This window comes from Embiotoca jacksoni, unplaced genomic scaffold (genome assembly GCF_022577435.1).
Source record: "Embiotoca jacksoni isolate LCO1_2020_lvr unplaced genomic scaffold, fEmbJac1.0.p SCAF_14, whole genome shotgun sequence".
NCBI classification, from domain to species: Eukaryota; Metazoa; Chordata; class Actinopteri; family Embiotocidae; genus Embiotoca; species Embiotoca jacksoni.
Genome location: NW_027185274.1, coordinates 14,161,156 through 14,180,171, shown reverse-complemented (window position 1 = coordinate 14,180,171; position 19,016 = coordinate 14,161,156). Strand labels below are relative to the sequence as shown.

Here is a 19,016-nt window from a genome sequence, read left to right as displayed (position 1 = left end):
CACTCTGCTAGTCTGACAGGGGCTGGGCCGCGAGGTTAGGCACTACTGCGGGAGAAGATAGAGCTGCTAAGACAGGGAGAGGGAAATGTAGGTAGAATTACACAAGAGCCAGGGGCATTAAAGGAGTAAGGCAGTTCATGACTGGCAGAGGGAATTAAGGAGCAGAGAGAGAGACGGTCCACAGATGAGCTTTTGTGCCAGAGGAAAACACAGGCTCGTCTGTCTTTTTGACCTCGCATGCAAAGCAAGAGTTGTTGTTGTTGTTTATCGTTGTATAGCCTGTTGAACAGGAAATTTCTGGAGCAAATGTTTCCATGTACCACAGCGTGTGTTAAGAGTGCACAGCTTTCAGTGTTAGGGCCCAAAAATCCCTTTTTGTTTTGCTTTTTGTAAAATTTGGGCTGCAGTTAATTTTTTATTTCCATTTCATATTTTCATTAGTAGGTTATTCCATTAATAATTTTTTAACATCTTGTTTACTGTTAAACTACTGTTTTCATCTTTAAAATATAATACAGTAATACAACATGACTAAAACAAAGTCCTCAAACCAAAGGTGAAATCTTCAAATCACCTGTTTTGTCAGATTTTGTCAAGAATCCAAAGAAATCTGAATTAAATTGACAGAACACAGAGAAAAACAGCATGTCTTCACAAATGTTTTGACCTATTTCTTGATAAATGAATTACATGATTAAATAGCTGGGGTCGGCAGAGTGAGAGAGCTGGTGTCACAGTTTGCTAAGTCATAGCAGCAGAAACCCTGTAACCTCTCACTTTTCACTTGGCTTGCTGTCAGCTTGGAGAGAAATGACCTTATCAGATATAAGTACCACCCAGTGAGTACTTCAGCATCGACAGTATGTGTGTGTGTGTCTGTTCGAGTGGATTTATGTGGTAGTAGCTTGAATTTATATCTGCCGTTGGCCATGTTTCCAGCACATTATATTTAGCTGTGCTATCAGTGAGGCCTTCCTGTGCAGCTGAAGAGGTTAAACCACAGTGCCACCCTTCTTTTTCGCCCTTCTCACTCTGTCCTTCTGCCCTCTGAATAGGAAGTCCATTCTTTCAAGATCCTTTCTTTATCGGACTTGAACCTTGGTCCTTCGTCTCTTCTAGCTTCTTCCAAAGTTCAGTCGGAGTCCTGAATTTCTGATTACATTACATTACATTTCATTTAGCTGACACTTTTATCCAAAGCGACTTACAATAAGTTGAGATTGTGAATACAGTCTTCTTCCTTCTGATTTCTTGCATTCTCAAATGTTGAGTTATAGTTGAAAGTCTTTGTCCCTCGTGTCCTTTTTTTTTCCTAGTCTTATCCTGTGTCCTTCCTCCTCCTGTCTTTTCGTCTACCTCTGTCCTCAGGGGGTCTATCAGTAACTCACCCTTCAGATCTGCAGTGCCAGGAAGAAAGAGTAAATGGAAGTGATCATATAGCTGAGAGCTTCGTGAAAAGCCATATGGCAGTGGCTCACTAAAAGCAAAAAATCGGAACAGGAGTGTTACTAGCCCGGAGCAGCAATTGTGCAAAAATGTACAACTGCAATATTAGAATATATGGAGTTGCTAATTATTTATAAGCGTGTTTCTATGTCAGTGCACTGTGAGCCTACACACGTGTCAGTGTGCACATGTGCAGCGTGATAGAGCTTGAGATTTTTTTATTATCTTTTTATCTTTGGTCTTTTTTTCATTCAGTTATCTCAGCGTGCCATCGAATCACACTAATGTGCAAACAGCACAACTTGTGATCCTGCAAATGGAAAGATGCAAGTAGCTGTAGCTAATCCACAGAGTGTTCATAATCCCAGGCATCATTGACCAGCTGTCCTGGATCAAGACCTGGATATGTGATGGTACGCAGATATGGTTTTTGCACACGAGGATGAGATTTTGAACATTGTAGGGCAATTCAATTTTTGGTATTTTAAAGGCCCATCTGGGGACGGGCATAGCAAATTAGCTCCCGACACAAATACACATTAAATAAAACGTGTCTAAGAAAAAAAGGCACTTTCTGGATGAATGGATGAAGTGACACTTAGTTTAGCGAATGGAAGTGTCTCTTTAGAAGCTGTGGCCCAGGTGTAATCCCACTGCTAACACACACATGGGGTTTCCCCTCGCCATTCCCACGCTATCCTGTCGCCAACATTTCCCACATAGATCTTCTATGAGTGGGGCATCTTCTATAAGATGACACACTCCTACTTGCTTTAATCCCTGTGTCTTTGGTTCAGATGTCTTAAAGTTGCTCAGAAAAAAAATACCGTAGTCTTATTTATCGTGTCACTCACACACCAGGCAGCTTCTTGCGGGCCATAGATAATTTCCAAAGGGCCACATCGGGTCCGCACGCCCCGAGTGGAATACGCTTATTTTATGCTACATGTGAGATATAGGTTGATTGATTCAGACTGTGCTGAGCTTTTGTGGTTAGTTTTAAGTGTTCTTTCAGGAATCATTTATTACATTTGGATATGCTTATGTGGTTTCGCTGGTGTATTTTGTTTGCCTGGCCGCATGTGAAAAGCATTAGTAGTGGTATGATTGTCATGTTTATGTCTTCTGTTGATGCATGCAGAAGATTGAAAGAGTGAGGAAAGTTGTATTTCCTGTTTGGGGAGAGATAGATGGATGCACCGCGTTTGTGGAAAAAGACAATTTACTTCTGTTTTTGTGGATCTACTGTGCCGCAGAGTACTGAATGTGGTGTGTGGAGGCGTTTACATATAAATACATATTCATTTGAATAACTGTTTAACACATGTCTGTGTGAGGATCAGTAGTTGAGCGCTATATATTTGCATTTTCTTGTTTTAGACCCCGTCACATCTGCGTTCACGTCGTATTTTTTTTTTATCTTCTCCTTCACTCTGAACATTCATCTCTCTGTTTATACCCTCGTCCAGTGAGAGAGACACAGCCTGGGCAGGATGTGGTATCAGTGTAGGGACTGCCCCCACCCACAGCCCTAACGCTTTGGCCACGACCCTAGTATCTTACTAATGGACAACAAATCTCCAGAGAGGGGGAGAGAAAGGGTGTGTGTGATAGAGCTCGAGAAGAGTGAGAATAGAAAAAAAAAAAAACCATCTTGACAGATGGGGATGGGAAATCTATATGATGATGGTAATGTTCTGGGTGAGATGAGAGACGGAAAAATAATAACGGAGAGGGGAGCGGAAGTACAGCTAGCTGAAGACTTAAATTGTGCAGAAGAGGCAGGAAAAGAAAACATTTTTTTGGACTGAAACAAAGGGAGGGCTGGCCACAATTGTGTTTTAGAGAATAAGAGTGAGAATTTTTTTTTCTCTACTCCCTCTCTGTCGTCATCATCATCATCGCCATCACACTGCTTCATGACTATTTCATGACCTTTGTTTCTGTCAACTCCCAGCCTTTCTGACTGTGTGCTACTGTACAACCAGAGGGTTTGCTGGGAAACCGGGCTTTCTCGTTTAGTTTTCAGTAAGAACCATGTGGCAGTCAGTTAGACATATCGAAAAGTGCTCCTTCTTATATAAGAATTATATTTGCGCTCTTTTTTTTTTTTTTTTTTCTTTTTTACTACATTAGAGAAATTCTTCTTTTGTTTGCACATGATATTCATGTAATCTACAAAATACTTTACACTTTTTTCTCACTCTTTCCTTACAGATTTAGCTTTCGGGAGTGGTTATCACATTCAATCCATGTGCACTTTCTGTTTAGGCTCACATACTAGTGCAATAAGGATTTTGTGGTATCGCAAAACATGCCCGACTGATAATTACTCCTAACTTTTGTAACTCTGAAGTGAAAGGAATGCAGCCACCCCGTGAAGGCTACACGTCTCTCTTTATGGGCAGTGAACACAGCCGCTCCCCTGCTGCCCTTTGTAGCACGTGTTATGTTGAACTTCACGCCCTGCCGCCCCAGTATTAGCTTCAGGCTGCACTCCAATGCTCTACAGATGCATCCTATCTTCTTTGGCTTCTCTTGTCCTTGAGACAGTCAGTGACCTAGAAGGGGCTTGTTTAGTCAAGGCGAGATGACGGTTTTCAACTGTTTTGAACCAGCGCATTGATAAAAGCTTGTGAGAGAAAGGAGAGACGTAAAACAACAGGGAAATAGAAATGTGCTTTTTGGGTAGGCCGTGCTGTTTGTGATTAGAAAGGGGGTGAGCGATGCGACAGGTCAGACCCCGACCCTTAACTCATCCAGGCCTCACCACGCCCTGCCCCTCTTCCCTCAGGGGATTCCGATGTGCAGCTCACATGACCCAGGCGTCTGACCTCTATCCCCTTCCTCTCGCATCCATTCTTCTCTATACCCCCATCCTCTCCATGTGAACTAACTTCCCACCCTCTGTTGTCTCCACAATGCCTTCCACTCCTTCCTGCATCTCCTCCACCCACCTCCTACTCTCGCTCTCCTTCTCTGCTTACCGTCATGTTTCAGGGCAGAGGCAGATGCAACGCAGGCCCAAACCTATTTCTGCGTCAGCCCCATACAGCCCAGGGCCTCGAGACACTGGTATGTGGCTGGACATGCGCACCAGACACCAGGCCTCAGGGTGAACTGGAAGACTGTTTGCCTCACTCCTCTGCAACTGGACTGCTGCACTGAGGCTAGTCGAGCACAGGCAGGGATTTCTTTATAGGAAAGAGGAAATGTATTTCCTCAATGACTAGATCTATTGTGCACGAAATAATGCAGTTAGTCCGCTGAAAAAAGCTGAATTGTGCAGCTGTAGTGCCGTATATATTGTGTGTTTCTGGCTTGGACACAGCAGTCAGTGACTGGGGCATTTTCTTTTTCTCTATTATTGGCTGCTGTGTTATAAACAGTTGCATCATCATCATCATATAAGACTGTCCTGAAAACTGCATCTTGTCTATTTTCTTTGCCATTCTCTTTGAGGTTATTGCAAATAACATTGCTCTAAGTAATATATATACACACACACACACACACACACACACACAGACACACACACACACACACACGCACATATATTTGCACTTGAGTGAGAGTGATATCTGACTGTCACACAATGTGTATGAGCTCGGAGGATCACATACACAGCATGCACACAGGAGCATTATTAGAAAAAGATAGGTGGGGTCAGCAAAGCAGATGTCAGCATTGCATCTGAGAGTGTTGAGCCTGGCCAGCCTCGATGTCTATATTGACTTTCGGAGTGCTTGACTGTATTTAATCCCAACACTCGCAGCTGGGTACCAACATGACCTATTTCACAAACGACACGTTTGTCACCAGGATGTTGATCACAAAGGATCAAATTTGGATAGTTTGTGTGTGCATACGTGCATGTTTTCATCTTTATGTGTTAGGTGGTGCGGGGTTTTTGCGCTGATGTGGTTCTGCGCCAGGGCCTCCTTGCTTATCTGTTAGGGTAATACCCTCTGTCAGCTCGGTCGACAGCTACTTCAAGCATGTCACAATAGTTTATTCTGCTGGGATGCTGTTCACAGCGATCTTTGCAATAGCAGGGCTCATAAAACCCATACCTGAAATCCCTTTTGGTTGACTCCAAAAGAAAAATTTACGATTTACAATAGAGTAAATGATATTAGCCTCACATAACTGTAATAGCACTGAATTAAATTGATATCAATCAGTAAGTAACCACTAATAAAGTGGCAGCTCTGCATATCAGATATCATTTAATGGTGGCCTTCATGTCAAATGGATTTAACCTTTTCATGTCTGTGAAGCTGGTCACTGGGTGGCACGGGAAGGGATCATGTAGACACACTATATTAAAAAAGATTATTAGCAGGCTGAATGCATATTCTGTTAAACAGTGGGCCATATCCAGGGGCAGCAGGCCATGTTTTTTTGTGGCTGCTTGCCTTTGAGACGGTGTGCTCTGTAATGTGAACATTACTAGGTCAGGACACAGGTGCGCTTTTAACCTGCTGACTTTAGCTCTGTAGATTCCCCACTGCAGTTGTTATCACCCAGTCAAGGCTGTTTAGGCTGTTTATCTTTCTAACTGGATGTGTTCTGCGATCATAGATTTAATGTGGATGTGGAGGCACACAATGAAAAACATATATAAACTGGTACACATACACACATACAGGCAAGCAAATAGAATCATGTATGCATTACATGTACTTACAAGAGAGCTTTGAAAAAGAGGAGCATGAATTAACCATAATTCCCAGGTCATATACTTACTTGAACGTATTGACCACCGCATGTTATTATTACAGGGATTTGGTCTGTCTCCAGGTGCCTTGATACATTTTACATGGATGTTTCCTCTCCAAATATCAAAACACAAGACATTCTTTTTGATATTGATTCCTTTTTCTGCCGGCGCTGAGTTATACACCTGCTGAAGCACAGGGGAGGTCTTGCCTCTGTAATGTTAATTCACATCCTGATAGGAATGCATATATAGCGAAACAAAGGGTTTAAATGCTTTGCCGTAACTGTCAGCTTTGAACTTCGATTAGTGGCACTCAGCTTTTCACGTAAGACTCAGCGATACAGTATACAGAATATCTAGTAGTCTACACATGGGAGGTGTGAAGTTTCTTTTTTTTATCTACTGGGTGTTCTACTGTAGTGAGTTTCTGACTCCACCTACCATTTCCTTTTCATTGTCTACCCCTCTGGTGAAGCAGTGTTAGACTTTGAAGTTCATCTTTGTGAATCCACAGTTCTCTGTTGTCTGACAAACTCAATTCAACAGCAATGAAGGCTTTGTCTGCTTTTGTGCTCTCTGTCAAAAGAGCTATTCATGATTAATAGTGGTTTTAATGTCTGTTTTACTCCATTAATGCCTCAGTTACGACACAGAGGGGCTGGTCTCATGCTCCAAGCCTGTGTGTGCTGGATGTTTTACAGATTAGGAAGATTTTTGTTTCATAACAAATTGTGCTTCGAACGAGGACCATTTCATGAAGAGCATCCCCCATCCCTCATCCCCTCATCCCCTCTCTCTTACCAATTTATTTTTAGGTCTGATCTAGCAATGGATTAATGAAATTGGCCAGTCATCTAAGCCTCGGCATATGTTCCTAGGTGTGCGGGTCTTTTTCTTGTTAGCACTGCACTGTTGTGTATATTTTAGGTAAATATGGTAAGACATGCGTGTTGGTGCATTAGAGCCAGCACTGATCTGTTGGTGAGAAACATAAGAAAACATGTTTTTGATGGAGACGAGTCGGCTAACAGGCAATGCAGCCTTTTAAAATGCAGATGGCTTTCCCTAGTTGGCCAATTAGTAACTTTAGCTCTGGAACACTTATCTGCTTTCATCTTCTTGTGTGTGTCTTTCATTGGGGGTGCAGGGAGCTTACTGTGCCAGTGTGTGTTTGTGCTTGCGTGCATGTGTTTGAGTGCACTGATGGTGAAAACCCCACATAACTTTATTCTAATGTTGCTGGCAGCAAGACGACCGACCATACTGTTAGATGAAAGATAATAAGCCAAAACACACATCGAGTCTCAATGAACATGAGAGTGAAATGTGGAAGGCACCACTGTTAGAGCTGCAGTCCTGGCAGCATTAAAATTAAATGAGTTAAACTGGGGAAAAATTGCCTTTAACTGAGCTACGGCTGGGTTAAGTAATGTGCAGCATTCCGGCAGCTTTGCCAATGACCTCAATCTTTTCAGGAAACATTCAGTGGAGAAATAGGATCACAGATTAAACATTATTAACAGAGCATAGGCACATAGTAGGAATTTAGATGAGGGGCACAATAGCTCTCTAATAATAAAGCCTGTCAATGGAATATTTTTTCTGTATTTCTCTAGATTAATTGTATCTCTCTCTCTCTCCCTGTCATGCAGGGCCAGACCCCAGCCCAGTGAGCACCACTTGCATGGAAACCCTGCTTGGCAGCCTCCTCCTCTCCCTAGAGCTAGCAGCCAGCATGGCAGGATGAGCCTCTGCCAGCGATCATAATGGCCAAAAAGCAAGATGTCCGGGCACCCACCTACAACCTGATCGTGGTTGGGCTGTCTGGCACAGAGAAGGAGAAAGGCCAGTGTGGTGTGGGCAAGTCCTGCCTGTGTAACCGCTTTGTCCGGCCGAGTGCAGATGACTTCTACCTAGACCACACCTCCGTTCTCAGCACCAGTGACTTTGGAGGCCGTGTGGTGAACAATGACCACTTCCTGTTCTGGGGAGAGGCTGGAAGGACAATGGAGGAGGGGCCAGAGTGCCGTATGAATGTGGTGGAGCAGACGGAGTTCATTGATGATCAGACGTTCCAGCCACACCGTAGCACGGCACTCCAGCCTTACATCAAGAGGGCAGCATCCAACAAGCTGGCTTCGGCTGAAAAGCTGATGTACTTTTGCACAGATCAGCTGGGGCTGGAGCAGGACTTTGAACAGAAACAGATGCCTGAAGGCAAGCTTATGGTGGATGGCTTCTTACTGTGTGTAGATGTTAGCCGGGGTATGAACCGTAGCTTTGAGGACCAGATGAAGTTTGTCACCAACCTGTACAACCAGCTAGCGAAAACGAAGAAGCCTGTGGTACTGGTTCTCACCAAATGTGATGAAGGAGTTGAGCGCTATATTAAAGACTCGCACACCTTTGCCCTCGCCAAGAAGAACCTGCAGGTGGTAGAAACATCAGCGCGCTCTAATGTCAATGTTGACCTAGCCTTTCTTACACTGGTTCAGCTAATAGACAAGGGTAGGGGAAAGCCCAAGATTATCCCTTACTTTGAGTCCCTGAAACAGCAGAGTCAACAAATTGCCTCAGCCAAAGACCGCTATGAGTGGCTGGTCAACCGCATTGTGAAGAATCACAATGAGACATGGCCTGTCGTCAATCGCCGCATGCAGTCAGCCCCTGAGTACAAAGACTATGTTTTCCTTGAGGGGACTGCTAAAGCCAAGAAGCTCTTCCAGCAGCATGTGCATAGACTGAAACAAGACCATATAGAGAAACGTAGGAAGGCCTATCTAAGTACTCTGCCACAGGCCCTGTCTGTATTGTTACCAGAGTTGGATGAGATAGACCACCTGAGCTGGTCTGGAGTTCAGAAAGTCCTGGAGACAAAGAGAGATTTCTCCCAGTGGTTTGTAGTGCTAGATGACACCCCTTGGGAGACCACACCACACATTGACAACATGGAGGATGACCGTATCCCCCAGGACCTCCTGGAGACCCCAGCATCTGAGACTATCTATGAGACCCACCTGGAACAGCTAAGAAATGACCGCAAACGGGCTGAGATGAGATGGGAGTTTAAGGAAAAGCTAAGTGTCTCTCCTTTCATCACACCAGGGAAACCGTGGGAGGAGGCCCGAAGCTTCATCATGAATGAAGATTTCTACCAGTGGCTAGATGAAGCCGAATATCTGGATATCTACAACAAACACCAGAAGGAAATCATTGACCGGGCCAAAGAGGACTTTCAGGAACTGCTTCTTGAATACTCTGAGCTCTTTTATGAGCTAGAAGTGGATGCAAAACCTAGTAAAGAGAAAATGGGAGCCATTCAGGAGGTGCTGGGTGAGGAGCAAAGATTTAAAGCACTGCAAAAGCTTCAGGCAGAAAGGGATGCTCTGGTATTGAAACATATCCACTTTGTCTACCACCCTACAAAGGACACCTGTCCCAACAGCCCCCACTGTGTGGACAGTAAGATAGAGCAGATACTAGCCTCCAGATTTCCCACACGCTACCCATCATCAGACAGCGCAAGACTGGAGGGGGGGAGGGCTGAGCGGATAAATCTCGTCATTCTAGGGAAAGATGGGCTAGCCAGAGAGATGGCAAATGAGATAAGGGCCTTGTGCGGCAGTGACGACCGGTACGTGTTAGATGGCAAGATGTACGAGTTAGCCCTTCGTCCCATAGAGGGCAACGTACGTCTGCCAGTCAATTCCTTTCACACACCAACCTTTACACCCCACGGTTGCCTATGTTTGTACAATTCAAAGGAATCCCTCTCCTATGTTGTTGAGAGTATAGAAAAGCTTAGAGAGTCCACGATTAGCAAAAGGGAAAGGGAAAACAGCTTAGCCCATCTCCCGCTGTCCCTCCTTCTAGTCACCAAGCGGGGAGTGGGGTCCATTGGGGATATTGGGGGGGAGACAGCTCAGACACTCATACATCAAGGACAGCAGGTGGCTGGAAAGCTGCAGTGTGCCTACCTGGACCCTGCCTCTCCAGGCATGGGTTATGGCCGTAATGTCAATGAGAAGCAGATCAGCCAGATGCTGAAAGGCCTCTTAGAGTCACGGAGAAACGTAGGAAGCAGCTCCCCTCCCTTACCTCCTCCATCCTCTGCCTTCAGAGACTCTCAGTCCCAGCCAGTGCTCGAGGCAGACCTGAGGATAGTCATGTGCCTGATGTGTGGAGACACGTATGACCTTGACCAACTCCTTGCTCCCTTTATTTTGCCCCAGCATTGTCGTCCGGCCTCCAGCCTCAGTAGTGGCACCTCCGTTCTGCTAGAGCTCAATGTAGGAGGTCAGAGGCAAAACATGGAGCTGTCACTGCTCTCCTTCCATTCCTCATTCTCCCTCCGCAAGACCGGCCTGGTCCACGGCTTCATTGCAGTTTACTCTGCTCGCCGCAAGGCCTCTATGGAGACTTTATGTGCTTTCCTGTGTGAGGTCCAAGATATCATCCCAGTCCAGTTGCTAGCAGTAGGGGAGAGCCAGATGGAGCTGTCAGACTCGGAATCAGCCAAGGAGCAAGTCGGCCAGGGAGAGGAACTGGCCCATGAAATAGAGGCCAGGTTTAACACAGTAATATGTGGACATGGTGGCGTTGTGGGGGGACTTCACAAGATTGACCTTTTCCAGCCCTTCCTCAAAGAAGTAATAGAGAAGCGCACTATTGTTGAGGCAACACACATGTATGATAATGTGGCTGAGGCATGTACAAATGAGAGCATCAGCCCTCGCTGTGGCTCTCCCAGTCCAGTTAACATCCTCATGGACTCGGAGGACGATATCGAACCATCACCACCATATCCTACCCTGAGGGAGGATGGTAGTCTCAGCTCCCACCTGGGAAGCTTCAAGCTGCCAGATCTGGATTCCAGTGATACCTTCTCTGTCATTTCTGAGCTCAGCACTTTTGAGAGCAAGTTGAACAACAAGGTTCCTCCACAAGTGAAGCCCAAGCCTGTCCGTAAGGTTAACCTTGGCCCTTACATGGACCAGCAGGGAGGCCCCAACCGCCGCTCATTACCCCAAGCTGTCACATGGGCACCAGGTAGCGATGGTGGCTATGACCCCTCAGACTACGCAGAGCCAATGGATGCTGTGAGCAAACCTCGACCCACAGAAGAGGAGAACATTTATTCTGTCCCTCATGACAGCACACAGGGCAAGATTATCACCATTCGCAACGCCAACAAAGGTCACTCAAATGGTAGTGCTGGAGGGAATGGGTCAGACAGTGAGGCAGATAGCAGCTCACTGGAGCGCAGGAGAAAGTTGTCTGCCATGGGGGTAAAGCCAAAGCTTTACAGGGACCGATCCAAACGGCTTGGGAAGTTCAGTAGCTTTAGGACGAGCTTCTCCATCGGTAGTGATGACGAGATGGGAGGGCCACCCAAGACCAGCCAGGATGAGGGTGGAGCCCAAAAGGACAACTCCATCGAGGAGATTGAAGATCCGAAACGGAGAAATATTCTCAAGAGCCTGCGCCGAAATACAAAGGTTAGTGTTGTTGAATGTGTTTGACTTAAACGTGTGACATATGGGTTAAGGGGCTAAAAATGAACACTTGTATTATAGAGCATTTAAATTTGATTTGACCTAACTATTCCCAGCTATTGTTATTTTACAACACATCTGTTGCTCAAGTACATTTCTAAAATACGTTTTCTCAATACGTTCTGAATGAAATGTACCGTGGTCTATTTAGGTTTTATTTGGCATAATAAGTGCTACTTGAAGTCGTAAAAAATAATTTTTGATCAAAACACTGAAATATATTTAGTGGCTAACTCAGCAGTGCAGGATACAGTTTACTTTTACCACTTTGTCTGCATGTATATACATGTTCTTATAAATGGACAGAATGCACACAATGTCCATAATCCCCAGTATAATTAGTTCTTGGCTGGGATTCAACACCTGCTTTGCTTTGGTAGATAACTGTTTATTTTTAAAGTCAAACAATAACTGATGACTGCTTGTATAAAGTATATTCCCTCTGCTCTCTGAAGCTAAGCGCAATGAAAACATAACATACCGTAGGGGTTCTTCTGAGAGCGTGTCTGCCATATTTTTCCCTGACCGCTCTGTGGGAGCCCTCTCAACTAGCCAGATCATCAGAGGAAAAAAGAGACAAACTCCAGTCAGTAAACTTCTATACCAGAAAGCAGAAACTCCTAATGAATAGAGACAGAGCCAAACTATGCTCTGTGCTGATTTTTTTTTTCTGTTGCTGCTGCACATGTAACATGTGTATGTCTGGTTGCATCAGGTTTCCCATTATACGAGCGCCAGCATAAAAATGTTGGGCATTTTTCTACTAGAAATTTCTGAAAACATCAGATGGCAATTCTTTCTATAGCAAAACGTAAAATAAAATCAATGAAGACTAATATTATAGTAGTAAATTAGCTGTTCAGGACATAATACTACTAACAATTACTAAACGACAGCCACTAAAAAAAGAGAGTAAGAATCTCTGTTCTGTCTCACATGTTGTGAAACTTGTTGTGTGTCTTGATTGCCAAAGGGCAAAATGTCATTAGTGATCTCGTGATTGTTATCAGTGTCATCTTAAGGTAGTGTTGTTTGTTGTTTACTGTTGTGACACTACATTGAAGTATGTCCCAACTCATTCCAAAGACTCCCAATTCTTCCCCGTCACTTTGACTTTGACACTTTGCTTCCTTTCTTTCGTTCTCTTGTATTCACGGTGTTTTGTCGTATTCTCTTGCTGATTCATACATTCTGCCTCTCACATTCCTGTCACTCATTTTTTGCTTTCCCCATTATGTTGTCCTCATATCTCTCTTTCCATCCCTTTCATTTGCTAGTTTTTTTTTCCTACAGGTATCTCCTTCTTCGCTTCACTTCTGTCCTCCCCTATCCTGCTTCTTCCTGTGCATGTCTCTTGCCCATGTTGTGGTGATACGTTTGACCTTATCAGCCTGGTATGCTGTTCATCCGCACACGTGGTGTGGTACAGAAGCTCAACAGGAGTTACGGCTGTGTATGTTGCGCTTGTGCATCTGTGATAATTACCATGGCTGTCAGTAAGATGGAACAGAAGGGGGATGATTAATGTTTTCACACACTCAGCTGTGATGTCCAAGTACCTGCATGGAGGCTGTCTCCTCACATAGTTCAACTGCCTAGATGACATTCTCGAGTACTTGATGTCATTTGTCCTCCTGAAAATGTGTGAGGACTACTCAAACGCATGGAGGCAGGGGTAGGTTGTTGGTCAGTTCCTGTAGCTCTGACCGTTACCCGACCCTGTGCTCTGATCCTTCCCTCGTAGACGGGCAAGACATAAGGGGGATCAATAAAGTACCACGTGACTCATTATAAACCTGCACGTTTCGAAACAAATCCCCAAGAAAGTTTAAGCTAGCAGGCTGTTGATGAGTGTAGTCATCATTAGTCTAATTAGTGCCTCTGATGTTTGCCCTACAGCAAGTCTGGGATCTGGATATCCACATTACTGACCATTATCGCTTAATTGTGGTTATAACAAAGTGATCAAGTTCCATCACCTGTTTTCTAAGCATCTGTCTCAAAGATAAGAGTCCATTTTCAATCTGCTGCAGCCTGAAATCCCCTCGGGATGACGTTTTATTGAGTTATTTGGTCATTTCAGGGAGATATATTGCAGCAGTGATCTGTGGCTGGTATTGAACCAGCCACTCCCGTTAGCGTCTTGTCGGCGTCAAGGCAAAGTCTGATTTTCAGTTGTGTTTAAGGTGAAGGTTTGGGTTTATGCAGCATAAACATTTTTCTGGACAGAGCCTTAGGGTACCGTCCACCACTCTGAGTCATGACGAGTAGGAACAAATAATTGAAACTATATTCTGAGCCCATTTTAAAACCCCCTTTACCTCAGGCAGTGACCAACTGTGTCTGTCATGATCACCCTCCCTCAGCCAGAGGCCGGAAACGTTTCCTCTCTCTCCTCTGTAGCTTTTTTTCAAATCTCCTCAGCCAGCAAGAGGAATGTTTCAAATTCCTCAGTCACCTAGTTTGTCCAGTGTCCTCATGCAAGAAATAAGAGGGAGGGAGACAGTCAAAGAAAAGGCGAAAACAGCCTTGGAGAGAAAATGGAGATGGAGAGAAATAAGAGTCATTCCACTTTAGAACAGCTTTGTGTTTCAGCGTCCTACGGCGTGCAGTGTATGAAAGTGTTCACCACAGTGTCTTTATGTTATTAATAAGGATGTGTTTTGTTTTTCTTTTGTGGTAGAGGTCTGTTTTGTCTTCTCGGCTCTGGCAACATATCCTGTCTCAGTCAGCAAGTAAAGGAGTGGCCAGAAGGCAAAACTGCAGGGAACAAAACAGTGAGAGAGAGGGAAAAGTGGGTGCAGAAGAGGAGGAGGGAGGAGGAATATAGAGACAGTCTGCTAAACTGAGATAGGGCACAGATATACAACACAGTCAGTGTGATAGGACACAAATAAATTATGAGCTGCTACTTGGAGCTAAAAACCAAACAGCACCGTTCCCTACTGTTGTAGTGTCTGGTTTTTCATTACTGCTCTTAAATTCAAATGAAGGCTCACGCGGGCGTTTTGGGCACTTATGAACACATCAATACACCCTTCAATTTGAAGTGTAAGGATGTCTGTAAGTTAACATTGGGAGTCATAAGAACGGGAATTCAGGTTAGGAAATGATCATGTGGCATACTAATAGAGATAACAACAGTAACTGACTGTCTGGGAGACTCTGTAGTTATTTAACCTGTAAATGTCTCAGCACAAGCCCTGGGCCCATCAGCCTTGTTGAATGAAGTGCAGACTCCTCTAGTCAGCCAGCAAGTGTTACACTCTTATCGCTTGACGTTTTGTTGTTTTTATCACTTTACAAGTGAATGACAGTGACAGTGTCCTGTGTTTATTATTGAAAAGCCTGAACGATACTGGATCGTTGAGGCCAATATCAATACCGAAAGGTATCTATAAATAAATGTATTTTACGTAAACATTTTATGACAAGGTGCATGTAAAGATATTTAACAGTTTAATGACACTCGCATACCCATAAAACATAAATGCTCGAGCTGTAACATCCACATATTGGCCAATAATTTTGTACTGCAGATGCATTGGTCGGGGCCCTTCAGGTAGAATCCCAAGAAAATATACTGCAGATAAACAAGAGTAACTTCACGAAATGTTCAAACACCAGGCGGTGCAGAAAAGTCCAGGTGAGCATTAGTTCATCTGCCGAGCCTAATGAATATTTCTATGCTTGTTTCCTTGAATACCACTCTGACTGAGCGTGCATATACGTGCTATCGAAAATATTTGGAGTGCAGTGAGGCTGGTATCTGGAGCAGAGGGCACGCTGGGCTTCTTCTCTCTAATGAGCACTCCTTTCCTGTGTCTGTCTGTCAGGCCTGTGCTGCACCCACGGTCTATGTGTCCAGCCAACCATGCCTCCCTGTCTCACCACCCGGCCTGCCAGTGCAGAGCCTCGGGGGGGGGGGGCTGACGGACTTACTAGAGATCCAGGCCTCGGGGGCCTTCAAAACATTCCCACTGAACACCATTAAAACGTAGTACAATTACCGCTGATGCCTCGGCCATACGGAGAGGCAAGCCGAGAATGTTGCAGAAGGGTATTCGAGGTCTCTTAAATGGAGTGAAATAACAGGAAGGTAATTAAACAATGAATAAGAGGGTTTGATTATGAGAGAGCTGCAGTGCAGTCGTAGGGAAAGAGAAACACAGAATACAAAGAGAAGGAGGGTAAGAATGAAGAGATCAGCGAATGATGGTGGATGAAGGAACTGATGTATATCTCACTGATGTACAGAAAAGGGCTTAAGACAGGAATGTGTGATTACTTATCATTTTAATGTGTAAAGGAATGTGCGGGATGGGTTTCAGCATAAAAACACAGTCACTTAAATAAGGTCATGGCCTTTTCCATCGAAATCAATCCATTTCAAAAGCAATGCCTATATGCTCAAGTTCATTTTGGAAATGTGTGCAGTGTCACTGTTAATCAGTCTCAAATAATGTTGATGTTTTGTCTTCCACCAATCTTCCACCAATTTTGTTTCTCTTCCTTTTTTTTTTTAGAAACCACGATCCAAACCCAGACATTCTATCTCAAAACCCATCGAAAGCAACTACTTTGGTATGCCGCTGCCCACCGTGGTCACTCCTGAGAGACCAATCCCAGTCTTCATCGAGAAGTGCATCCGTTTCATCGAAACGACAGGTGAGAATCTGTTTTACTCAACGAGGAGTATCACAGGCTGTTGTTTTCAGTCTTTTAGGTGTTAACACTTGGAAAATTATTTCAAAGGATCCATTCTGCCTCTGTGTGTGCTTTACCTGCCTCCTTTTATTTAACTCGTTTCTTTACTGGTGTATTTTTTTTTCCTTATCTTAATCCTCCTCTCTGGTGGGATTGCTGCCAACTGTTCTTTAAATCTCTCTTTTTCTTTGTTCAGGTTTGAGAAATGGTATTGGCTTAACTGTAGGCTTTACAGGTGGGCACATACAGGGACATGAACCGAGGATTTAACCTACTTTTTGATCACAAAAGTAGTAAAGAAAGCTGAATACAGTGCGATAAGATCAGTGGAATATGCGGTGTCCTGATTTGCCTTTGCATAATATATATATTTAGGGTTTGTGTGGCATCTGAACCATCTGAACCATCTGTCAAATGGTTCAAGTAAAAGCATAAAAAAGGACTTGGTATTGCTTTTATTTCCTGTGCTTCCAGTCACAGTATTATGTGCTAACTTTAGAGTGAGTCATCAGATCAGATCAATGTGACAATGACAAAAGCCAAAGGGATTGTAAGCAACAGATACGATTGTCACGAAGTATAATGTTAGTGGAGTGTTGTAACTGAAATCCTCTCCTCTCCTCTCCTCTCCTCTCCTCTCCTCTCCTCTCCTCTCCTCTCCTTCTTCCTCTTCCTCTCCTAGTTTCCTAAACACCCAGAAAAAGTACAGATGACACATGGATTTGAATGTTTATTGTGGTTTAGGAAACGTTATTATACATCTAAGGAAAATATACTGTGAATACCTTTCGTATTCTCTTTTTATTACCTTTCATAACACGAGTTGCATTTGGGCAAATGAGTTTGTCAAAACACTGGCAAAACATGCCAATGCATTCCTCTGTAATCTCTGTCATGATTAAAGACTCTGTATTTGTGAATTACTGCAAAACATCCAGATTCTTCCTGTATAGGAGCGTATAGGGGCAGAACTCAAGATAACAGGGCATCGTGTTAGATTTCACCTCACCTTATTCAGATGTTAACTGGAGCAGTCACAGCAGTTACTGCTCGATGGAGGTGAAAAACCGGTCGAATATCCATTTACATACATACACTCTGTTGTGCTCACATGAGAGTGAATTCACAGCTCCTGCGGAGGTATTTTCCACCTTTTATCTTCACTCGCTCATTTTAATATTTCTCCTAATCCTCTGTTTCCTTTCCCCTCCTCTCTTTCTGTGCCCTTGTTTCTCTACTTCTTTCTCCTGATCCTTCTCCCCCGACTCTACCTACACTTGTCAGATTTGATTTCTTTCATCTTCTTCCTTACACACATTTCTGTTCCTTCCTGAATCCTATTGCCACCTCTCTCAATTCACTGTATATGTTGCTCCTACTCTTCCCCCCTTCGTGGCTTCCTCTCTTTCCTCTCGCCTGTGTGTGCATGTGCACGCAAGTGTTTCTAGCCAGGGGCTTGCCAGGTAATGTTCCTCCCCTTAGCTCCCTTTGCCTGATCGATATCACAAGGTAGGAAATTAGAAGAATGTTTGGTCTCGGCTGTTTTCTAAGTGTGCTGAGTTTGTTCTGGAGTTATTTGTGAGCATGGGAAAGAAGCACAGCCTCACACATCTTATTAACCATTATAGCACGAGTGTAGAAACACTTTGTTTACATTTGGACACATGTGGAACAGAACTGCTCACCCACATAGAGAATTTCTGGGACTGGAAGGGGAAATGAGATACAATGCTATTTAGTTTGGATTGTAGCTGCTCTTAGTCATTTCTTCTCCCATTTCTGTGTCTATAATCTGTGGGTATAATGGCGCTCGCAGGAAATTACTATACAGCGCTGACACCATGTTTGTCACTGGTGTGAGCAGATAATGAGTGACGTTGTCAAGCTGACCTTGGACCTACAGCTTTCACCGACATCCTCCCCTTTTTCCTTTAACAAAACAAAAATACTTCCAGCTAACTTACACCCAAAACCAACATTACTGCCTTTATTGTCATCTGTGTAAATGTCACCAATAATCCTCCAGTCATACACATTTATAATGTGTACATACAAATTGTCATTCTCACAAATTGTCTTATTTTTCAGTTTTTATCTTCCTTTTCTAAAGTCATCTTTGCTGCTCTCTGTATTCAAACTTCATAGCTCACTCCCTTTGTCCTTGACAATAATAGGAATGAATGTGGTGTTTTCTGTTATTTTCATGCATTCTGAGCATGTAGAAAAGCAGCTATATAAAATCAATCCATTGTGACTGCTGTTATCTGTCTTCGGCTCTGGCGTTCTCTCTGCGTGGTGGTCGCAGTTTGTTCTGCTCATGGGTACCGAGGTGATGAATGTGCGTTAGCGTGTGCAGGCATATCTGCTGGCCATGGGAGCCTCCATAGCGACGAAAAGGGCAGCACCCAGCGACTGCTTGTCTCCATGGTGAACTATGAAATCAGCCTCTAGGCTGCTGAACCCGGAGAGGTGCTGGGATCTGGGCTGATGTGGGATCAGCTGGAGCTGTGTCAGACAGTAACACGCTGCAGAAAACTACACGAACATTTATCGCCCTCTCAGACTGTGTGATTGCAGGTTCACAC

The 19,016-nt window shown here is 44.1% G+C and overlaps 1 protein-coding gene across 1 annotated transcript in view; it reads left to right on the top strand.

The window, feature by feature from the left end:
- arhgap35a (Rho GTPase activating protein 35a) overlaps positions 1-19,016 on the top strand; it is a 62,701-nt gene that overhangs the window by 32,122 nt on the left and 11,563 nt on the right. The window contains exons 2-3 of the mRNA XM_069148123.1: positions 7,822-11,667; positions 16,251-16,392. Of these exons, the coding sequence (XP_069004224.1) occupies positions 7,936-11,667; positions 16,251-16,392 (3,874 nt within the window). The 5' untranslated portion in view covers positions 7,822-7,935. The remainder of the gene's footprint in view (positions 1-7,821; positions 11,668-16,250; positions 16,393-19,016) is intronic.